Below are 22,368 nucleotides of genomic sequence, written 5' to 3' on the forward strand. Positions count from 1 at the left end.
AATTTATAGAATGCACTTCCTTGTCCGTACTTATCCTGGTAGAAGGATACTAAACTAATTTAACAATCTTATCACCAGGCTCAAAAAGTCCTCAGAGATGAACAAAGATAAGTCGTGCTTTTGTTTTGTGGGTTTTTTGGTTTTCTTTTGTTTGCTTATCATCTGTTCAGACTGTCAGAAGGTTTCATCAGTGGAGAAAATGAGAGCTGAATTGAAGCAAAATCTATATCTTCCTCTTAAGCTTCTATGAGAAATGGCCTTTTAGAGAAATGGCCATTTTCCAGGAAGTTTAAGGTTTATTTTGCCAGAATGGCAGACTGAATTGTGATTTCCTAAAAAAGGTGGTGGCCTTATTTCTGCAAATTCTTCTCAGTAAAATAACACTTGGCAATCAATGACATGAAGGAATGTTATTTGGCTGGGGGATTTTTTTCATCAGCCACAGTAGGAAACATGATGAAGTCACACACTGCTACCCAGAAGTTCTCATCTTTAAGGTGGATGTACTCAGGTATGTACACATTAAGCAAAAGTAGCACAGTTTATAATTCTGTAGAAATCACCCTACTCTACTCACAGAATCACAATTTCTTACAATTCAGTGTTACTCACATTTTATACTAAATGCCCCTACTGGCAGAGGAGAATAAAGTCACGTCCCCAAGGCATTTACAGATAGAGCCTAAAAAGATGTGGCATGCCCAAAATGGCTTTGATGTTTCAAGTTGCAACTCCACAATTCAAGAACATTTTTTCCATATTTGTGTTCATGTTTATATTTTACTGATCCGAAGGGAAATACAACTGATATTTCAGAAAGATGGCCCCGGTCTATCTTGTAGCACCTTATATCCCCAGGACATCCCATCAACATTCCTATACCAGGCTAGAATGTTGAGATATTTGTAGTTAAAAATGACCAATTATGTAAAACGTTCCTCAATTTAGCCTTGCCCAACGTTTCCCTAGGGTTAAATACAGATGAGCTATATTCGGAAGGACTGTCATTGAAGTGATGCTATCTTCTCAGCCTAACTCATCAGGAGTGACTCATGGATTTGTCCCACTGCTGGTGATGTCAACTGTGACCACCTGATTAAGGCAGTGAATGGTGGGATTCCCTACTGCTAAGATACTAACTCACCCCTTGTAATTAGTCAGTAACTTGTGGAGAAAAACTTTCATGTTCAATTCTATAAACATTCTTTTACTCCTAAAACTTTCAGCCAGTGATTTCAGCATCCATGACACTTGTCTAAATCAATTAGTGTTATGACAGGTGCTAAATGATTTTCCATTTCCATCATTCCTTCTACATTTATTCTATTATAAAAGAGAGTTGTCTCTTTCCATTTATTTTTATATTCTTTTAAAAATATATCAGTGTCGATTCACGGATTCTTATTTAATAAGTTATAACCCTTATTATGATTTCTTTTGAGACTCAAATTGTCCCAGATTTGACCCGTCAAAGTCCTTTTGAGGTGACTGCTGTTTCTTTTTTTTACAAGTTCAGTTTGAGGAACACTACACAAAATAACTGACGTTTACACTTGGAAAATTCAATGTAATGAACAACAAAGGAAGACTACACAATTATTTGGATTAAAGAAGGCTAAAGAGACCTTGCAACTGAATGAAAGCCATGATCTAGGATTTTTGTTATTGTTATAAAGGACTTTCCAGAACAACTGATAAAAGATGAATATGGTCTTCAGACTGGACAGTAGAATTGCCTCAATGTGAATTTCTTGATAAATATACTACAGTCATGTCAGAAAATGTGTTTTTTACAAACATACAGTATTTAAAGCATTTAGGGGAAACGTATTTAGGGCAAAGGGAGCATCGTGTTTGCAACTTAATCATAAGTCAAAACACAAACCATCATTGTCTAATTACAAACACATCCACTGATAAACACAGAAAGACATGATGTCAGAGCCAGTATGGTCAAATGATAACATTTGAAGGTTGTGAGTAAAGAGTTTAATGGGATTTTTTTTTTTTTTTTTTTTGCACTACACTGCAACTTTCTTGAAACTCGGAATTATGTCACAAAATGTTTTCTAAAAGAAACCTCTATTAGTCACCTGCTCACCCAATGCAGTAATTCCTTCTACCAGTATCACCACCAGCAGACATACAGCCCTCGCTTGCCTATGTACAGTTTCCAGGAGAATGCAGTCAAGGAAGAATGCTCCGGTATATGCACATTTCTAGTTGCTGGCTTGACCCCAAATATGCTATCTTAAAACTTAGTTCCTGTGATGTGGCCTCTGGCTTTGGAGCAAAAAAACAGAATACTCTTGTCGCCAGTTCCATATGGAGCCAGTTGGAATATGTCCCTAGCCTTTAGGCCAATTAGTCCCTTTTTATAAAACCATTACACATACAAAGTGATTTCCTGAGTCATCACCATTACTGCCATCATGGCTATCTTCATGGGTGTGAACCAGAATGGTTGATTTATTGCTCTAATAATGATGGCTTGAAACTCTTGCTTTCTGAATGAAGGACCCACATTTTCATTTTGCACTCAGTACCACAAATTTTGCACCCAGTTCTGCTGCCACAAGCCTATGGGGGCACTTTGGTATAAACTGGACACCTACGAGAACAAGGTCTTGGCTATAAAATGGCCACAAGGAAACCCAGCCCCTTCACTCATGTGGTTGTAACCACGTTCTGGGGTGCATTCCTGTCTGGTGGGGTGCAGGCTGCATTTCAACGCCCATCCCTTTCCCTAGCTAGATGCTCTAAGCACCAGATAAACTTAAAGATGTTTGTTTTATATTTAATTTTGCCATCAAGAGAGGGTTATGGACAGCTTTTAGCATGTGAAATTTTCATCAAAGCCATGAAGCCAAGATTCCTAACAGGTTTAATTGGATATCTCTTTTAAGTTTTCAAAAAGATGCCACCCTCTTGGACTTCCTTGGCAGTCCAGTGGTTAAGAATCTGCCTGCCAATGCAGGGAACATGGGTCTGATTCCTGGTCCGGGAAGATCCCCCATGCCATGGGGTAACTAAGCCCATGTGCCACAACTACTGAGCTTGCGAACCTCAACTACTGAAGCCTGTGCACCCTTGAGACCATGCCCTGCAACAAGAGTAGCCCCTTTTTGCTCCAATTAGAGAAAGCCTATGTGTAGCAATGAAGACCCAGCACAACCAAAACTAAATATGTAAAAAAAAAATATTAAATTTTTTTAAAAAAAGATAATACACTCTTCCACCAAAGCAAATAGAAATAATACTGCTTTTGCTATGGGGCTGTGAAATGAGGTAGGGAGTTTCATAGCTTTTAAAAGAGATTCTCTTCTAAGTTTTTCACTCATTCTTGGCACAACTGCATAGATATTTTAGGAGGAGTGTCTCCAATAAGCTATTTAAGTTATATTCAGGATGCATATTTTATAGATTCCTCTTTTAAAAACTAATCAACAGAACAATGGGTTCCTGCTTCAATTTATCTCAAGTTGCCAACCTGCTATGTGACTGTAACAGGCCAATGTTTCTCTCAAGCCCCAATTCCCATACAGCAGAAGTAGTTCGGGCGTCAAGAAGAGTTTGCCCGACCAAAGGGTTAATGACAGAGGACAAACATGTTGTAAGCAGATGAAGAAGAGGAAGAAAAACGGGAAGGAAGAGCAATGGCTAAGCGGCCAAATGTTCACCCATGAAAATAAACAACTACGAATAATTGAATATTCCTCGTTTTGACAACTGTCCAGCAGAAGTAACAGATGCCACCGTGGTCCGACTACCTCCAGCTCGACTGAGTCAGACAAACGAGGGGAGGCCCGTGGGAGATGCTCCCTGGAGACGGACTTCTGACAGCTTGGTGGGGGGAATGTGGCTGGGCTGTATTTATTTATTTACCCTTAGAAAAGCACTTTGAAATGGAGCTTCAGCTACTTCCAGCCCCAGGCAGCTGGATGGGCAGCCAGCATCTCTCTGACATGGGGTGGAATGATGAAGGAAAATGCAATGGTTTAAGATGACAGGCACTTCAGGTACTAAAACAAAATCTGTATCAATCTATTTGGCCACTAAGGAATAGCTCATGATTTTATGTAACTGTACATACATACATATATACATATATATAAATACATCTATATATAATAACAAAGTATATATATTATACATATGTATTGTGTTTGTGTGTTAGTTGTTCAGTTGTGTCTGACTCTTTGAGACCCCAAGGGCTGTAGCCCGCCAGGCTCCTCTATCCATGGAATTCTCTAGGCAAGAATACTGACGTGGGTTGTCATTCCCTTCGCCAGGGGATCTTCTTGACCCAGGGATCAAACCTGGGCCTCTTGCACTGTAGGCAGATTCTTTGCCATCTGAGCCACCAGGGAAGCCTACATATGTATTACGTGTGTGCATATATTGTTGTTACACTGCTCAGTCATGTTGGACTCTTCATGGCCCCATGGATTGTAGGCCACCAGGCTCCTCTGTCCACAGGATTTCCCAGGCAAAAATACTGAAGTGGGTTGCCATTTCCTTCTCCAGAGGATCTTCCTGACCTAGGGATTGAACCTGAGTCTGCTGCATTGTAGGCAGATTGTTTATCACTGAGCCAACACAGAAGCCCATGTGCATATACATACACATATATGTATTATATATAGGTGTGTGTATGTATGATATATATGTTTGTGTGTGTGTATACAATTTGACCACATGGAAGAACTCAATTTATTCAGAAACAGAGTAAGAAAGCAATCACTGCTTCCCTCAAGGAAACACTTATATGCACAGAACTTGTTTCTTTGTATGATGGTTCTCAAATTCCCATTTAACAAAAGAAGGCAATCAACTGGGCTTAGTAGCAAGAACACTCAGAAGGATGAATGGTTGGATTTAAGATCTGGTTCCATGCCTTCCATCTATTTGCTGAGAGACCTGTGGTCAAGCCATCTAACCTTTTTCTGAATGTCATTTTCTCAGCTATTAAGTGCCAACTACTTCCTAAACAGTGCTTCCTAAGGTGTTCTAGATTTTAGGGTCTTCCCACTCAAAGCAGGGTCCACAGACCAACTGGCAACATCAGCATGATCTGGGAACTCTTAGAAACCACAGAATCTCAGACCTTGGACTGGACATACTGAATCCTCTTAACTGAATCATCTACATTTTAATAGGGATTCAGCTGACTTGCATGCATGTTAAAAGTTTGAGAAGCCCTGTTCCTGGGTACGCTGTCTCAACGTTATATAATCATAGAATCACTTCGATAACCTCATACAAACATAGCTTCCCTGGTCCATTCTCAGGTCTGGGGTAGAAGCCAGGAATCTGCATTGTTAACTGATTCCCCAGGTGGGACCATTTCAATGAAAATATAAGTGACATGAATAAAATAATACTGTCTATATTTTTCCCTTGAGAATCAGATGATCTCTAAGTGATAGCATGCCGGCAAGCTTCCTGGTGTTTTTTATAGAGATAAGCTAACATGATCATGACAAGACATCTCTCAGTTGAATGGCTCAGATGACATGAAGGTTTTGCCCACTACAGTTTTGAAACTGCTAAATTTTTAATGGATCATTGGTTAAATGCAGGAAGCATAAGAAGCTCTGATGTTGAACTACAATAATTTAATCAATCATACAAAAATGATCCTAATTTTGCAAAGTCCCCTCAAGACAACTGTCATCAGATTCATAAGCTACATTTATATATCAAAATCTTTATTTAGCACATGAAGAGGCCTTTAGAACTTCAGAAACCAATCTTAAAAAGAAGAAATATAGTGACAATTATATCCAATTTGGTTTTTCATTTATTGGGAATAAAAACTATCCTCATGTGCAATGTGTTATTTGCTGGGAAATGCTTGCAAATAGCAGGCAGAAATACCTTATTTCAACAAACATGAAAGTTATAAAAAAAAATAAGAACTGTTTTTTTTTTTTTAACCATTCTGCAAGTAAATCAAGAGTTCTAAGCAAGGTCCTAAAGGCAGTTTTTCCCTCCACTTTTGATGCGATTAAACATAGTTAAGTTTCAATTTACATTTTAATGTACACTGGTTCCCAAGTCAAATGCAGTATTTAATGATAAATCACATCTTGACTTGCATAATAATTTTAAATAAATGAAAGAATCTGTCACTTGCTACATAGGAAGAGATTAAAAATATGTTTAAATATTACAGATTATATTAAGCTAACTGCATTACATGGGCTTTAAAGATTTTCTTTTTTTACTTAAAAATCACATCTTTATTATACTCATGTGTGCATATCCTGTACAAGAATGACCAAATAATTTCTTAATCCCTAAAGAGATTTGCAAGATTATCACAAAAGTATCAGCTGACTCTAAAAAGTAGGCAGTGAAAAGAAAAGTGTTTTCCATTTTTTAAACATTCTTTAATCCTAACCCACTTTTGAGAATTGGATACTTAGGGCTGGCCTCAAATGGAGTTTTAGAGTCTGCATAGCCATAACCCACAGAAAAACTACTAAGGCACTAGAAATGTAACTCAGTTCAATTAGTTTAGGTATTAACACACTTACTGGCTAATGATGCTGGGGATACAAATATGTAGGACCAAATATATCATAATAACGGATGATTGCTAAGAGTTAACTCTGTGTGAGGTATGATTTTAGACACTATAGTTCTCAATACCTCTAACTCTTGTGATAACTCTATGAAGTCAGCATCCTTTTATCATAACAGTAGATGCAGAGAGAAGAATCAATTGGCCCCCATCGCAACACTAAGCCCTGGACTTAGTAACAGGAAACCAACAGAACCCCAGTATCTGGATTCTCAGCCACCAGGATACACGTTCCTGAAACGGGAAACTCTCGGAGCAAAGGCACATGTCAGAGCAGTGAGGGTGATGCGCAGAAGGGCAATGTGTTTAGAAGGACGGAGTACAGTGGATACAATCAAAGGTTGTGGAAGTTAACAAAAGATGGGTTTGAGCTATTCTCTGCCAAATTTTCTAAGGAGGGGGCAACCTTTGGGGGTTTCTAGAAGGCATGTAATAGCCAGGAATGAATGAGCAGGTATGGAGGTGACAGAGTTGGAGATGGACAGATTCATGAGATGCTATATATAGGATATCATACATGTGGGGCTCAAGAGGTTGTGGTAAAAAGAAGGAGACAGGTGATATGGAAGAGACAAAGAAAATGGAGGGAACTTGTGTTGAAATTCCCTATGCGGTTTTGCTTCTCCTCTCTTTGGGCTCTAGAGGATAATCTGCTTCACCCTGACTAGGGTCAAATAGCTTGGAGAGGCTGACCAAGGCCATGCTAGGAGCACAGGGCTGGACATCTTAAGGAAGAATAAAATCAAACATTCCTTGTTTCAGCTGACCAGTCATAAAGTTATTTGTGGGCTAAAATAAAGTAACGACAGGTACAGGGAAAACGTTTCCCACGGCTCTTACATCAAGAGCACAGCTTACAAGATGACCTCCTCCTTAGCCTCCAAGGGCCCAGTCAACATGCAGCAAAGAGCTTCCCAAAGTGTGAGGACAGTGAAGGTGATGGGCCTGTGCTGAGAAGGAGATTTCATTTCCCCAGAAACAGAAATGTCTCTGCAACGCACAATTTATTCTTATTCTTAATCCCCAATCCATCCACATTTGCTACACAGAACGCCTTAAGTCCTCAGATAAATGGCCCTTGTCCTATATTCTTCATGGCACTCTCAAAAGCAGCATTCGAAAAGGAATCAGTACAATAACAACAATAACCATCTCTGGCCTACTCTTTTGAGGGGCTGTGGGGTGGGCTTTTACACTCCTTGGCACAGGAGATTTCATGTGGACTCATTGTGGTGGCAGGGATGAAGACATTTAAGGAAGAGAAAGGAAGTTTGTGTATTTCTAAACATGCTTGAGATGATAAAAAACACTGATGCTAAAACGTGATGAAGAAACCTTAGGCTCTTCTGAAAGGCAATCTTTCTTTTTTTTTTTTCCCCTCAAGAGCTTTTTTGTCAGTCCTACTTGGGTCAAACAAATGTAGTTTTAAAACTCATTTCCATGTTTTAAGATTCAGAGGAAAGAGGTTTAACAGGAGGCTATAAAACTCCCTTAATCTTTAATGTCTTATTTTTGCAGATTTGCTGGCAAAGTACAGTAAACAGTCACTGCTCAACATTTCCCATCAATGCCCCCTGAACTGTGTCACTGATGATGAAGAGCAGAATCCATTTGCGTGGCTTTTTCTCTTTTCTTTTTTTGAGGGGAAACCATTTCTCCTGGTATTGTGGAGGCACCTGCATTTTGACAACCTAGGCAGAATCTCTGAGCCCAGCTCATTTGCTGATTGTCTTCCAGAGGGAATTCTCAAGCATTTCAAACACAATTTTAACAGAGGGGACTGACTAGAGGTGGAGAGAGTTCTGACAGTTTCTCGCTGACCCCTCATCTCCCCGCTGTCGAAGCACCTGGCCTGTCCCAAGTCCCTCTATGAAAGGCTAGTCTGTGCCCCTACAGGGCAAGAGATCACCCTGAATATACTCACAGGCGATGCGCACGGAAGCCTTTCTGCTCTTGGAGGTCCCCAGGTGGCTCCACGCCACACACTGGCACCAGTAGTCCTCGGGCCCGTGGAAGTCCTCCACCTGCTGCCTGGTGACGTTAATAAACACCTCCCGGACCTTCAAGCCTGCAGAGGAGACAGAGCCAATCCGCTGAGGCCGGTGTATTCCTCGAACAGAAAGTTAAGGCCAGCCCAACCTCTTCCTGGTAATTAAAACCATTCTGTTTTTAATCAAGAGGAGGTTTTAATTACTTTGACAATAATATATTACTGCTAATTAAATTCCCAACAGCTGAGTAGGCTGAAAAGAACAAGTGTAAAATATCAACCAATGTGGTTCCCATACAATAGAATCGTTTTCACACTCCCTTGACACCATGCTTTCTTTTTTTTTCCAGCTCTTATAAACATTTTCTTTGCTTTAATTTTTTTTTTTATTAGCATATAGTTGATTCACAATGTTGTGTTAGTTTCAGGTGCACAGCAAAGTGAATCAGTTATACATATACATACATCTACTTTTTTAGATTCTATTCCCATATAGGTCATTACAGAGTATTGAATACAGTTCCCTGTGCTGTATAGTAGGTTCTGACTTGTTATCTATTTTATATACAGGAGTATGCAAATATCAATCCCAATCTCCCAAGTTATTCTCCCCCTTCCCCTCTGTCTTTCTTGATATAAAATCTACCATGAACAATGTAGCAGTGAATTAATTGCTGGGATTCTAGACACTAAAGAGGTTTCAACAAACCAACCTTAGAACACAGTTCCAGGTGGTTCTAAATGCCCCCTCCTCTGGGTATGGAAGGAGAGGGTCACTCTAGCCATGTGGCTTAGAATAAGGAAGGGGCAGAGATTATGCACGGTGAAGAGTCTGGGAATCCAAGGAAAAGACAACAACTCCAGACAACACAAGGGATGCACACAAGCTGAACCAAGTTGATCTTGAATCCTTGAGAACCCAGGAAGAAAGGTTCTTGGTGCAACGGAATGAGGAGGTAAGGAAAAAGAGAAGCTTTTATAGAAAGAGGGGTGAAGACTACATTTAGGAAATGGGATAAACTAAGACCTTTACCTTGTCATTTTTTCATTACTGTATCTTTGTATTCTCCATCTAATAGTCAAAAAGTTTGCCTGGGGCATCTTATTGGAGAGTGTGAATTTCTTCCAAATCTCTATCCAAGGACTATCAGTCTTTCTTTCTGGGGGGAAGGACAGCCACCTCGCATGAAGTGCTGAGGGGAAAAGGACACCTTCTTCACTAGCATCAGGTAAACCATCACGAGCAGGGGAACAGCCTTTAGAGTCAGCATGCCCTCTGCAGCCAGCGGCATTTGCCACGCCTGTGCTCTGCCCTGGTATAGGCGGCCTGGGAGAAAAAAGAGGTGAAGCTTATTGAATCCCACCTAAGTGTCCAGCATCACGATAAGTCTTTCATCTGTTCAGTCTTTACTTTTCCGCAGTGCACTGACACAGCCGAAGCTACTGAAGCCTCACTTTGCAGACCAGAGAACGGACTTAAGAGGCATTTGTCTGCAATCACACAGTCTGTAAATGGAAGATCCAGGGTTTGACCCAAACCAGGACTCTGCACAGGCCCTTCATCCAAATTCAACTCTGTCCTCATATTTCAGGTTCAGTTCAGTTACTTAGTCGTGTCCAACTCTTTGGGACCCCATGAATCGCAGCACGCTAGGCCTCCTTGTTCATCACCAATCCCCAGAGTTGACCCAAACTCATGTCCATCAAGTCAGTGATGCCACCCAGCCATCTCATCCTCTGCCGTCCCCTTCTCCTCCTGCCCCCAATCCTTCCCAGCATTAGGGTCTTTTCCAATGAGTCAACTCTTCGCGTGAGGTGGCCAAAGTATTGGAGTTTCAGCTTCAACATCAGTCCTTCCAATGAACACCCAGGACTGATCTCCTTTATGATGGACTGGTACTTAACACTTAATTATGGAAATAAGACTGGTGCACAGTACATTTAAAGAAAAATTGGGTGCATAACTATGCTTTTTCCTTTATGTTCAAAAGGAATTCAGGGGACAGAACCATGAGAACAGTCCAAAGGAGCCAGGGACTCTTGGTGGAGGAGGCGGAATTTGATTATACCCTGGGTGCTGATAGGATTTAAAGAACAAGAATGGAGGTGAACTAGTCAGTCTGGGGAAACACTGCCTTCCACTCAACTGATGACATGTTATTTATAGTGCATGATGAGAGCACTTAAGTGTCACGTCAATCAGCATTTACACAATTTGAGTGAGACTTTCTAAGTTTAGGGAGGTACCGTGCATAGAAAAACACCTTGAGGACAGTTGATAATTCACATCTCTGTGTAGGGCGCAGAAGCACACCTTTTACCTTATCGGAGATGTAAGTCCTGAAAGTCATCTTCTACATCGAACAGGAAAGAAGCCTTAGAGGGATTTTTATTGTTATTGTGCCACTGCTTTTCTTCAATTTGCACTTAAATAAAAGAAGCGGGAATGAATGGATCAGGGCAAGGAAAAGGCAGAGCTAGCAGGTGAAGAGAAGGAGAGAAGAAAAGTAAGATTACAAAAGAGTTTGTGAGGACAGAAGGCAGACTGGAGTGTGACGTTCATACTGGGAATTTGAAAGTTAGGCTGAATAAACAAAAATAATGAACTATGCTGCAGAGAAGAGGACTTGTTTTATATTTCATGGCTTTGATTTGAGACAAATAGTGGGTGATCTACTTTGAGCTGTGCAAGGGAGGACAGAGAACACCAAATCAGTGTATCCAGGTGTGAGGTGGGGTAATTGATACACCCGCGTTCCCCTGTCGTGGAGTAGGGAGACTTAGAGACAAGACATGTGGAAATCAGCTCTCACTGAAGAAGAATTCAGTAAGCTCAGGAGGTCAAAAATCTGTTCAGGCTAATGAGGAATTTATATACCCAGGACTCCCACATTGCAGGCGGATTCTTTACCAGCTGAGCCACAAGGGAAGCCCAAGAACACTGGAGTGGGTAGCCTACCCCTTCTCTAGCGGATCTTTCTGACCCAGGAATTGAACTGGGGTCCCCTGCATTGCAGGCGGATTCTTTACCAACTGAGCTATCAGGGAAGCCCATCTATATATATATATATATATATATATATATATATATATATATATATATATAGAGAGAGAGAGAGAGAGAGAGAGAGAGATACATATATACACGCATACACAAATTATATATCATCGTCATGTGTGTGTGCTCAGTCGTGTCTGACTCTTTGCGACACCATAGAATTTAGCCCACCAGGCTTCTCTGTTTATGGGATTTCCCAGGCAAGAATACTGGAGTGAGTTGGCATTCCCTTCTCCAGGGGATCTTTGCAACCCAGTAATTGAACCTGTGCCTCTTGCATCAGCAGGCGGGTTCTTTACCACTGTGTCACCTGAGAAGCCCAAAGTTTTCTATATATATATAAAATATATAATATATTACATATGTTTTTATTTTATTATTTTTATTTTCTTCATCTTTTAAGAATATCTAAACCCATCAGCTTCCTCTGGGCTGCAAATGAAGATAAATATCATCTGAAAATGGTTCAAGACCATCATGATTATGAAGCAGAGAATTTCCTATCCAAACCTGAAAACATGCTATGAGTTAACCTAGGCATCGTGGTGCTTAAGGGTACCTGGGGCCCGTGTTAACATGACAGAGGAAGACACTCAGACACGGAGTCAGCTTACACTCACAGATCCCTAGAAACAGGAGGCATATCATTCAGGGCTACACGGGGAAGCACCAGGGTCTGTCAGGAGGCAGAGGAGTCAGGAAGACGCGGGCAAGAGACATTCCTGCAGTTTCCTTGGGAAGAACTGGAGCAGCCAGGTAAAAAGATTCTGAGTTGGTGAGTCTGCTTCGTTCCAGTGAACCCGGGGACAGAATGGCTGTTGCTGTCTGTCTGGTACCTGGTCCTTGGTTAGGGCAGGAGAACAGAGCTTAACACAAGGAGTATTCGGGGGTAGAGCTCTGTATCTGTTGGTTTGCTTATGAAGGACGTGCTCACAGCTGAGTCGTTTGCATCTCTAGGAATGAGCCCTCCCTGAGTAAGACAGTCCCTTGAAGGTCAGCGAGACCCTAACATGTCAGAGAATCAAATACTAAACCTTGAAAAACACAGTTATTACACAGGGACAGCCATACATTTTTTTTGGAAAGCATAGACAGTCGGCCACAGACCCCCACCGTGAAGGTCATAATCGATCTCACCCCATTCATGTCAGGAAGTCTTGCAACCTCTCATTCAGACTAACCACAGCTGAAAAGAGAAAGCTGAAGTCATGATTTCAGCATTACAATGCCTTGGTTTCAAGTCCTTCAAAGAGGCTCCCTGTGGGTTTGGAGAAGTGGAATGGGTATCAACCAACTATTTACAAACACAGTGTGTTTTGGAAGGCAGCATCGGGGTGTAAGGCTTCTTGAAAAAGCTATAAGTAACTTCGCAATCTACACACCACCCCCTCCCACCCACCCCCTAAAATAGTATAGCATCTCTCTGGCTTAGGCTTTTTCTTTTCCTAACATGAGGTCTTTAGCCTTGTGAAACCATCACCTCTAGGAAAACTAAAAATAAAACCACCATATGACTCAGCAAACCTACTGGCACAAGAGGGGATACACCCTGAGGAAACTATAATTCAAAAGGACACATGTACCCTCAGTGTTCACTGCAGGACTATTTATAACAGGACTTGGAAACAACCTAAATGTCCAATGACAGATGAATGGATAAAGAAGAATGGAATACTACTCAGCCACTAAAAGGAATGAAAGAGAGTTATTTGGACAGACATGGATGGACTTAGAGTCTGTCCTATAGAGTGAAGCAAGTCAGAAAGAGAAAAACAAATACTGTATATTAATGCATATATATGAAACCTAGAAAAAAATGGTACTGATGAATCTATTTCCAAAGCAAGAATAGAGACACAGATATAGAGAATGGACATGTGGACACCAGGGGTAAGGGGAGGGCGGTCTGAATTGAGAGAGGAGCATTTTCATATTTACACTATCACGTGTACAATAGATAGCTATTGGGAAGCTGCTGTATAACACAGGAAGCTCAACTGGGTTCTCTATGAGGACCTTCAAGGGGTGGGAGGGGGCGGAGTGGGAGGGAGGTCCAAGAGAGAGGGGATATATTTCTGGCTGACTCACTTATCATACAGCAGAAACTAACACAACTAGTAAAATGATCGTATTCAAATTAAAAAAGAAGGTGACAAGTGAATTAGCTACCCTCCCCTCTCCCAAAAAGTATACTGTCTCTTCATACCAGGCCTTTTTCTTCTAGCATGAAGTATTTAGCCTTGCCAACCATACCCTCCAGGAAAACCCTTGGGAAATCAGTTTGTCTCCATTACACTTTTCTCCACCATAACAAAAAACATTTCATAAAAATAAAAAATTAAATAGTATATACTCTCGTAAATCTTCACTATTGTTCTTTGAGTGATGTATTATATATATATATGTGTGTGTGTGTGTGTGTGTATTACATATGCATTAATAAAGTGCTTCCCAGGTGGTGTGGGCTTCCCTGGTGGCTCAGATGGTAAAGAATCTGCCTGCAATGAGGGAGACCTGGGTTTGATTCCTGGGTTGAGACTATCCCCTGGAGGAGGCTGTGGCAACCCATTCCAGTATTCTTGCCTGGAGAAGCCCCGTGGACAGAGGAGCCTGACAGTCTGTAGGGTTGCAGAGAGTCGGACAGGACTGAGCGACTAAGCACAGCACACACACAGGTGGCACAGTGGTAAATGCCAATGCAGGAGACGTAAGAGATGAGGGTTTGATCCCCGGGTCCAGAAGATCCGCTGGAGGAGGAAATGGCAACCCACTGCGGTATTCTTGTCTGAGAAATCCCATGGACAGAGGAGCGTCTCGGGCTACAGTCCATGGGGTCACAAAGAGTCAGACACAACTGAGCGACTGAGCACAATGTGTACTGCTGCTGCTAAGTCGCTTCAGTCGTGTCCGACTCTGTGCGACCCCACAGACGGCAGCCCACCAGGCTCCGCCGTCCCTGGGATTCTCCAGGCAAGAAGACTGGAGTGGATTGCCATTTCCTTCTCCAGTGCATGAAAGGGAAAAGTGAAAGCGAAGTCGCTCAGTCGTGTCCGACTCTTAGCGACCCCATGGACTGTAGCCTACCAGGCTCCTCCATCCATGGGATTTTCCAGGCAAGAGTAATGGAGTGGGGTGCCATTGCCTTCTCCGACAATGTGTACATGCACTAATAAATGTATATGCATACATATATAAATGTGTGCATTTACATATATACATGAGAAATCACATCCGAGAACCATTCATTTAAAGCAGCTCTATTTTGAGACACCTTTACCCACCTCCCCAGCCCCTGCACTGAAGTTCATTCAATCCTGTTGTAGAGATCATCATCTACTTCTCCATTTCAAGAGATGGCAGCTAACTTGTTCAGAGGAAGGGCTACAGGGCAACAAAAATTCCAGGCAAATAGAAGCTGGCATGTCATAAATAAGGTGAGCATGGTACCTGATAACTTGTGCAACTCTAATAGGCACGGCAAAGTCCAACCCTTTAAATTGTTGTGCAAATTATAACCATCAGCCTTTGTTATGGAGGAGAGTCTTACAGAAGATAAAAATGTGACTATGGAACTGAAATGCTAATAAGCTTTCTACGCTGTGGATGGTTTAGTTGTAGAGAGACGAATGTTGGCAGCGGATGAGTAATTGCTCCGCATGTACTAAACATAACAGAGCCGCACAGAACTTCATCATTTGTCAGCTTTATTTGTTTAAATGAGAAAAATGCTGACAGCAGTTATTGCTATAATCCCCTTATTTATCAGATAGGAAACACTAGTTACTCTTAGCAGGTCTAATCCTGTTGGGAGAATAAAAGTTAGGGAATTTTCAAACTAATTGAAGTATATGCTTCACTGTTCAGAGAAGAGAAATATAGAAGAAAGGAGGAAACAGAGAGGAAAAGGCTGAAAATTATTGGGTTGACCAAAAAGCCCATTTGGGTTTTTCCCTAAGATGATACAGAGTATTTATTTCTGGTCCACTTTTAACAAAAGGGCTCTATCTTTAGTCCTAACTTGTTCTTTAGAAAAGGCTTCTAGAGTAGTACTTAACATTCAACACCATGCCAACTGCAGCCAGTACCTAACAGCTGTCCCCCTGCTGTTATAATCATCTTCTGATTATTATCATACTTCCATGAAGCCCAACAACACCATCCTGCCATGGTTTTTGCTGCAAACCAGTTCTCAGATGTACCTGGGGATGGGTGCATGGGGAGGGTTTCCCACAGTTCTCTGAGGCTAAACACGTCACCACAACTGGATGTTCAGTCTTTGGAAGTTCTCTGTAGTAGGATATTCAGATAAGTAAATAGCAAGATTCAAGGAAAAAAAGGAGAATCCCTTTTCCTCCTGTAATATTTTCAAACCACACAGAAGTAGTGAAGAGGCTAGCGGCTAGATTTTAGTGAACTGTTTTCCTCCTTCATCTCTGTGCCCATTTCCCTGGACTGTTTTAGCCCAGTGTCATGCCTATTCTATGCCTGGTTTTCTACACTGTGCAGTTTCAAGATTGGGAATTAATCCAGAGAATGATTCTATTGAGTTATCTTCCACAGATCGAGTTCCAAAGAACTGTTCTAATACAACTACATGAGTAGCATGAGATCTTGCTCAATTTGGGGAAAGAGAAAAAAAAAAATCAAACTCCCCACGAGAAGGAGGTTATTCAAGAACCTCCTTTAACAGACCAGCATCTCCTTAGATCCCTCAGTCCCTCTGATGCGTGCACTTGGCTCTGACGCAGCCCCATCTCCTTCCACTGTCTACTAAGAAGATGGAAAACAGCCCACTCCGCTTGAAGAAGTGAATCCACCATGTATATGAGGGGCTGTTTTCCATTTGTCTCTTACTAGCCCAGGTAGTAGAGGAGAGTGAAGAAGCTGGCTTGAAACTCAACATTAGAAAAAATAACATTATGGAATCTAGTACCACCACTTCATGGCAAATAGAAGGGGAAAAAGTGGAAGCAGCAACAGATTTTATTTTCTCAGGCTCCAAAATCATGGTGGACAGTGACTGCAGCCATAAAATTAAAAGATGTTTGCTCCTTTGAAGGAAAGCTATGACAAACCTAGACAGCGGGTATTAACTAAAATTTAAAAACAGAGATATCATTCTGCCAACAAAGGTAGCAAAAGCTATGATTTTCCAGTAATCATGTACAGATGTGAGAGCTGGACCATTAAGAAAGCTGAACGCCAAAGAACACTTTCGAATTGTGGTGCTGGAGAAGACTCTTGAGAACCCCAAGGAGATCAGTCTAGTCAATTCTAAAGGAAATAAACCCTGAATATTCATTGGAAGGATTGATGCTGAAGTTCCAATACTTTGGCCACCTGATTCAAAGAGCTAACTCTTTGGAAAACACCTTGATGCCTGGAAAGATTGAGGGCAGGAGGAAAAGGGGGCAATAGAGACTGAGATGGTTAGATGGCATTACGAACTCAATGGACATGAATGTGAGCACACTCCAGGAGATAGTGAAGGACGGAAGACGGCCATGCCATAATCCATGGGGCTGCAAAGAATTGGACATGATTGGCGACTGAACAACAAGAAGCCAAGGTTTAGAGCCTAGAAAGTAGACTCGAACAGTAAGTTTCCCCAAATTTTGAAGAACATATTATCATTCTTGACTAATCATCATTTGTATGTCCCTTTACTTTTATTAATGTCATCATATACATCATCTTAAAACTATGCTCTTACTTTTCCTATTATTTTGCTGCGGGTACCATACCATAAGAAACAGATCAAAGACACAGTTGACAACATACATTATTTTTAAAACATTGTATTGAGGCCTCAGGTGTGTTTGTCACTTTGCCAGGTGCTGAAGATACTGTGACAAAGCAAATGATGAAGATTCTTGTTGTCAAGGAGCTTGCAGGATAGAGGGGGAGACACTTCAACCTGCCCCAACATTGGAGTGTGACAAATTCTACAACAGGAGACACATAGGTTGCTAAAGATCACACGAGATGGGCTTCTAATCTCTCTATAGCATCACCAAAAGTTTCTAGGGTGGGCGCCACCCTGCTACAACTTGAAGGCTCTGTCCTCACCCAGTGTTTAGCTCAGGGTCTAGGCCAAGGCTCTGGTTAAGACACGTGAATCTGATCCATATTTGAAGTTTTAAAACTCTGAGATGCAAGGAAGACTTTTGATGGAACTGTGCTTCCATTTCTTAAGGGAGCTTACATGTCTTCAGGCCAACATGCTATACTGAAAGTAGCAAATTAAATGGAGCTAACTGAAAGGTAGATCCACATTTCATTTTACTGGCAGATGCTTAATTAGGGCTGAATGTCTTTTGCCACTTTATCCTAGCAACAAGATTAAAATGTATTTTGATATAAAAAAAAAAAAACACCATCCTCCTTTGAAAGTGCACTATGCCTAATGAATCCTCTTTAGTTTCCCCTGGATAATAACCACTCCACGTATCCCTCAGAAGTATGGCAAGTTCAGTCTTAAGTACAGAAACTAAGAATACACCCAAGCTCTCCAGTTTCATCCTCACCGGAGATTAGAATTAATCAGCACAGAGGTGTCTGGCAGAGGAAAGCAAATTAACTCGACGGCGTTGTCTGATAACAGACAGAAGGGAAACTTAAGAGGCAGGAGTAGGGAAGAGAGAGTTATTTAGAGGACAGGACCCCTGAATGACTTACTCAGACCTCACACTCACAGCTTGTGGGTAACCCACTCATGATTTCCAACCCTGTTGCCCCAGTCAATGGCTTTTCATTCCTGCAGACACTACAACAAATTCCTGGCAGTAAATCATCCTGAGATCATCCCACCAATTCTATCTCCCTCGGTGATACCAGGGGCTCGGGGAATCACCAAGACAAAATGTAAAGCGATGGAGTGAATCCTAGGCAAATAAGATGTCACTCCATGAAAGACAATTCGTTACCTATTAATAATACAGATGCTGGGAAGATTGAGGACAGGAGAAGGGGGTGGCAGAGGATGAGATGGTGGGATGGCATCACTGACTCAACGGACGTGAGCTTGAGCAAGCTCTGGGAGATGGTGAAGGACAGGGAAGCCTCACATGCTGCAATTCATGGGGTCACAAAGAGTCAGACATGACTTGGCGAATGAACAACAACAGCATACTAGCACTTTTTGGAACTGTAAAAGTTCATAATTTTCTATTTGCTTTTAGAAGCATAATCACCAGCCACTTGCCCCATTATTTAAAAATTAGCAACTTTTGATGATGATGATAAATTGAACCACAGCATTTGCTGAACATTGTAAAAGGCATATTCAAAGGGAATGTTTTACTACTGCTGTCTATTTATACATTGGTCATACTGTAAGACACAATAAAATGTTTTATAACTGAAAAGATAAAATAACACATAAACTTAGCAGTTTTATATTGATCATTTTGAAGGCTAACCTTGATTGGGGATTTGCTATATATCAGACCCTGAGCTCGGAGAAGGCAATGGCACCCCACTCCAGTACTCTTGCCTGGAGAATCCCATGGATGGAGGAGCCTGGTAGGCTACAGTCCATGGGGTCGCTAAGAGTCGGACACGACTGAGCAACTTCCCTTTCACTTTTCCCTTTCATGCACTGGAGAAGGAAATGGCAACCCTCTCCAGTCTTCTTGCCTGGAGAATCCTAGGGATGGCGGAGCCTGGTGAGCTGCCGTCCATGGGGTCGCACAGAGTCGGACACGACTGAAGCGACTTAGCAGCAGCAGCAGCAGCAGCAGCCCATGAGCTAAGTATGTCACACACATTAGGTTCTACCACCCCCACGATAGTTCCCAGAGTAGATACAATTGTAACTGCCATTTTATACATGGAAAAACTGAGATAAAAGGACACCGAGTAACATCTACCTTAAGAAAGTCTGTAAATGGATAAACAGATCTCAAAAGTGGTAGGTGTCATACTGCACTAATATCGACACTCTTAACCACTAGACTATCCTCAGTTTTTAAAGTATCTTTATAATTCCCACTTCACATAAAGAAACGCACTTCTAAATGCTGTATGAACAGAAAAGACTACACAAGTCCAAAGACATTGCTTAAGAACTTAGGGTTTAGAACAAATATCAGGCCGATATCATGAATTGTCATTAAATTATGTAAGATGGTTAGCTGCCTTCTGTCTCTGCTATGAATGAAATGATATTAAACAGTCTCTTTTTGTAGGACAGGCTTAAATTAGACATACGAGACAAGGTCTGCAAGCTCTGTCACAAATTTTGGGAAGGAATTCATAATATTTTCCTGAACACCTTTTTAGAACAGGTCAGTCCTCTCTGAGAAGCAAAGTAATGAACAAGATAAAACCTGGGTAGGGTGGAAGAATGTTTCTATAAACATGAGTTTTAAACCAACAAACTGGCAATGGAACACTTGAGAGATGGATTTTTCTGTGTTCCGTGGTCTCAAATATATGCTTCCCAAATGTACCTTGGTGATTTGTGAACACTGAAAGTAACTTCAGATTAATGGTTTTCTGGAAGATACTATATCCAAATCCCCATCACCAGCATAGCAAAGTTCTTAGATATAAATTTTAAAGATTTAATACATTTTTATTTCTATTCTTCTCCCTTTTCTCAACACAATCCATTAACCTCTTCTCTCCAGAGAGTAACTTTAGTTGTTTAAGAAGGAAATCACACAGTGAAATCCCTGAAATGATATTCTTTAAGAAGAAAAACATTAGTTTACTGGAGTTGAGACTTTTCCCATAATGCATTGAAATACACATTATTTCACTCATTAGAGTTCGATATCTCCAAGGCAGAATAAGAACCAGGGAGGCTTGTTAAGGGAACTCTGTTTTTATTGAACAATAAAGAAGTAGCATAGCTTATTGATAACTCAAGCTTCCCACAGGCTACATTATCCTGATTGCCAAGGATGAGTTTTCCTGGTTATTGTTGTTTTTCTGTGTATGTGTCTGTGCACACGTACTTGCTTATTATATTAAAACTCTTAATTTCTGGGTTATTGGAATAATCCACCCTTTTCTCAGGGGCATGATGCCTGAATTGGGATTGCCTCTCAACTCCAGATGTTAACTGAAGAAAAATATAAGGAAGACTTCCCATATTTCCAAATGAAATGAGGCAGAACAAATGAAACAGGATCGCTTGGCTTGTGCAGAGAACTAAAAGTGTACATTACTAAGAGGTATAGCCATGTCTGTGCAAACACAGTAACTCATGTCAAATAAATTGTGCTTTCTGCAGGAAAGAACTCTTGCTCTGGGTTTTCCAAGCTAAATTGCATGAAAACACACAATCCTTTTTCTTCTTATTTGAACTGTTAGATGACGGGGCCAAATTACCAGAAAAGACCAAAGGCAGTTTGCAGCCTTTAACAACTGAAAGGACTTATTGCTTCCAATTTGGAAATACAAAAGATTCTGTGTTGACTCCCAACACTCCTAGGTCCTATGCATTTCCCATTAGTTCGGTGAAGAAAGAAAACCTGTAAGTAAAAAGAATATCAAAGTTCTCTGGGATTTAAAAATGGAGACCGTGTTGGCCAAAGATATTGAAGCAGATACTTTTCAACTTCTTAACAGCATGGATAATTCTCTACCCCTGGTCAAATGTGGTCCCACTGTTCTTGGTCTCCTGGTGTCATTCACTCCCCCTGGATGGGCAGGAACTATTTTTCAGACCCCATCAAAAGCCATTAAGGCTGTAAGGTAGCCAATTCCTGTTCTCCAGCTCCACGATGAAGAAACCCAGGGGAGGTAATGCATCTATTTTTCAATACCTGAGGCCATTTTGTTTCCAACCTTAATTGCACTTATGCATTAGTTTGGGTTTTAATATCTCCACTCATCTTGCTCCAGCGTCCACTTTTCCACTGTGAATACAGAGCTTAGGAAACATAATTGCAGTGTGCGGTAGACGGTGATTTTCATTAAGCACACAGACAAAAAAACAGTTTTAGGGAGAGACATTTCTTTTCTATTGATTCAATCAAAATAACTTGGAAGAAAAGGTTGTGCTTATTAAATTCTTTTCAAAAGGTAGTTGTTAAAATTTAAGTTCTTTCTCAACAGCTTGTTTTTTTTTAAATCAGTGTAGAATCTCTTCAGATTTTGTCATTTATGATTTTTTTTGTTCTTCCCAGTTCCTTTGAAATTTGTGACTTTTATTGGTATTTTTTTATTTTTATTTTTTTTTAAAGGAAGCAAAGGCGGAGACTTTTACACAGAGGCAGAGAATGCAATCAACGCTGCTGTCTTCAAGACATGGAGTTGCCTAGCAATGAGTAAGGAATTAAAAGGAGGAAGCAATAACAAAATTGAATGTTGTGAAATTACAAGAGGGTAGAGTGTTAAATGGGGCTGCAATATTTATCAAGAGGTCTTTAAATGAGAATGGATATATGATTTTTTAGCAGTAGTATAAAAAAACAGCTGGCCATTTTTCAATGTTCTTCCTATCTTTTATTTGGAGCAGTTTACCCAAAGGTTTTTTGCTATTTTCAGTTCATTACTGGGCAAAATCTAGGACAGAAATTTCTGAGGATAAAACACACAACCCTATGGAGCCACTAGTATCTGAGTCCCTCTCCTGTTGGACTAGCTGAGTTTAAGAGACATATACCTTTCATATTTCACATTGTTCTACAGACTTTTGTCCTGTGGACAATGCTGTTCCCTTTGTTGCTCTCTCCCTAAATACCAAGAGTTTTCTTGGAAGTCTTCATGCAAACGTAA

The 22,368-nt window shown here is 40.9% G+C and overlaps 1 protein-coding gene across 12 annotated transcripts in view; it reads right to left on the bottom strand.

The window, feature by feature from the left end:
• The window catches only part of UNC5D (unc-5 netrin receptor D), a 610,447-nt gene that overhangs the window by 239,391 nt on the left and 348,688 nt on the right, over window positions 1-22,368 (bottom strand). For all 12 annotated transcript variants that reach the window (XM_081523445.1, XM_081523443.1, XM_081523444.1 and 9 more), the window contains exon 3: window positions 8,514-8,657. In XM_081523445.1, coding sequence (XP_081379571.1) covers window positions 8,514-8,657 — 144 coding nt within the window. The remainder of the gene's footprint in view (window positions 1-8,513; window positions 8,658-22,368) is intronic.

This window comes from Giraffa tippelskirchi, chromosome 8, assembly GCF_054371585.1.
Source record: "Giraffa tippelskirchi isolate mGirTip1 chromosome 8, T2T-mGirTip1v1.2.pri, whole genome shotgun sequence".
In the NCBI taxonomy this organism is placed as follows: Eukaryota; Metazoa; Chordata; class Mammalia; order Artiodactyla; family Giraffidae; genus Giraffa; species Giraffa tippelskirchi.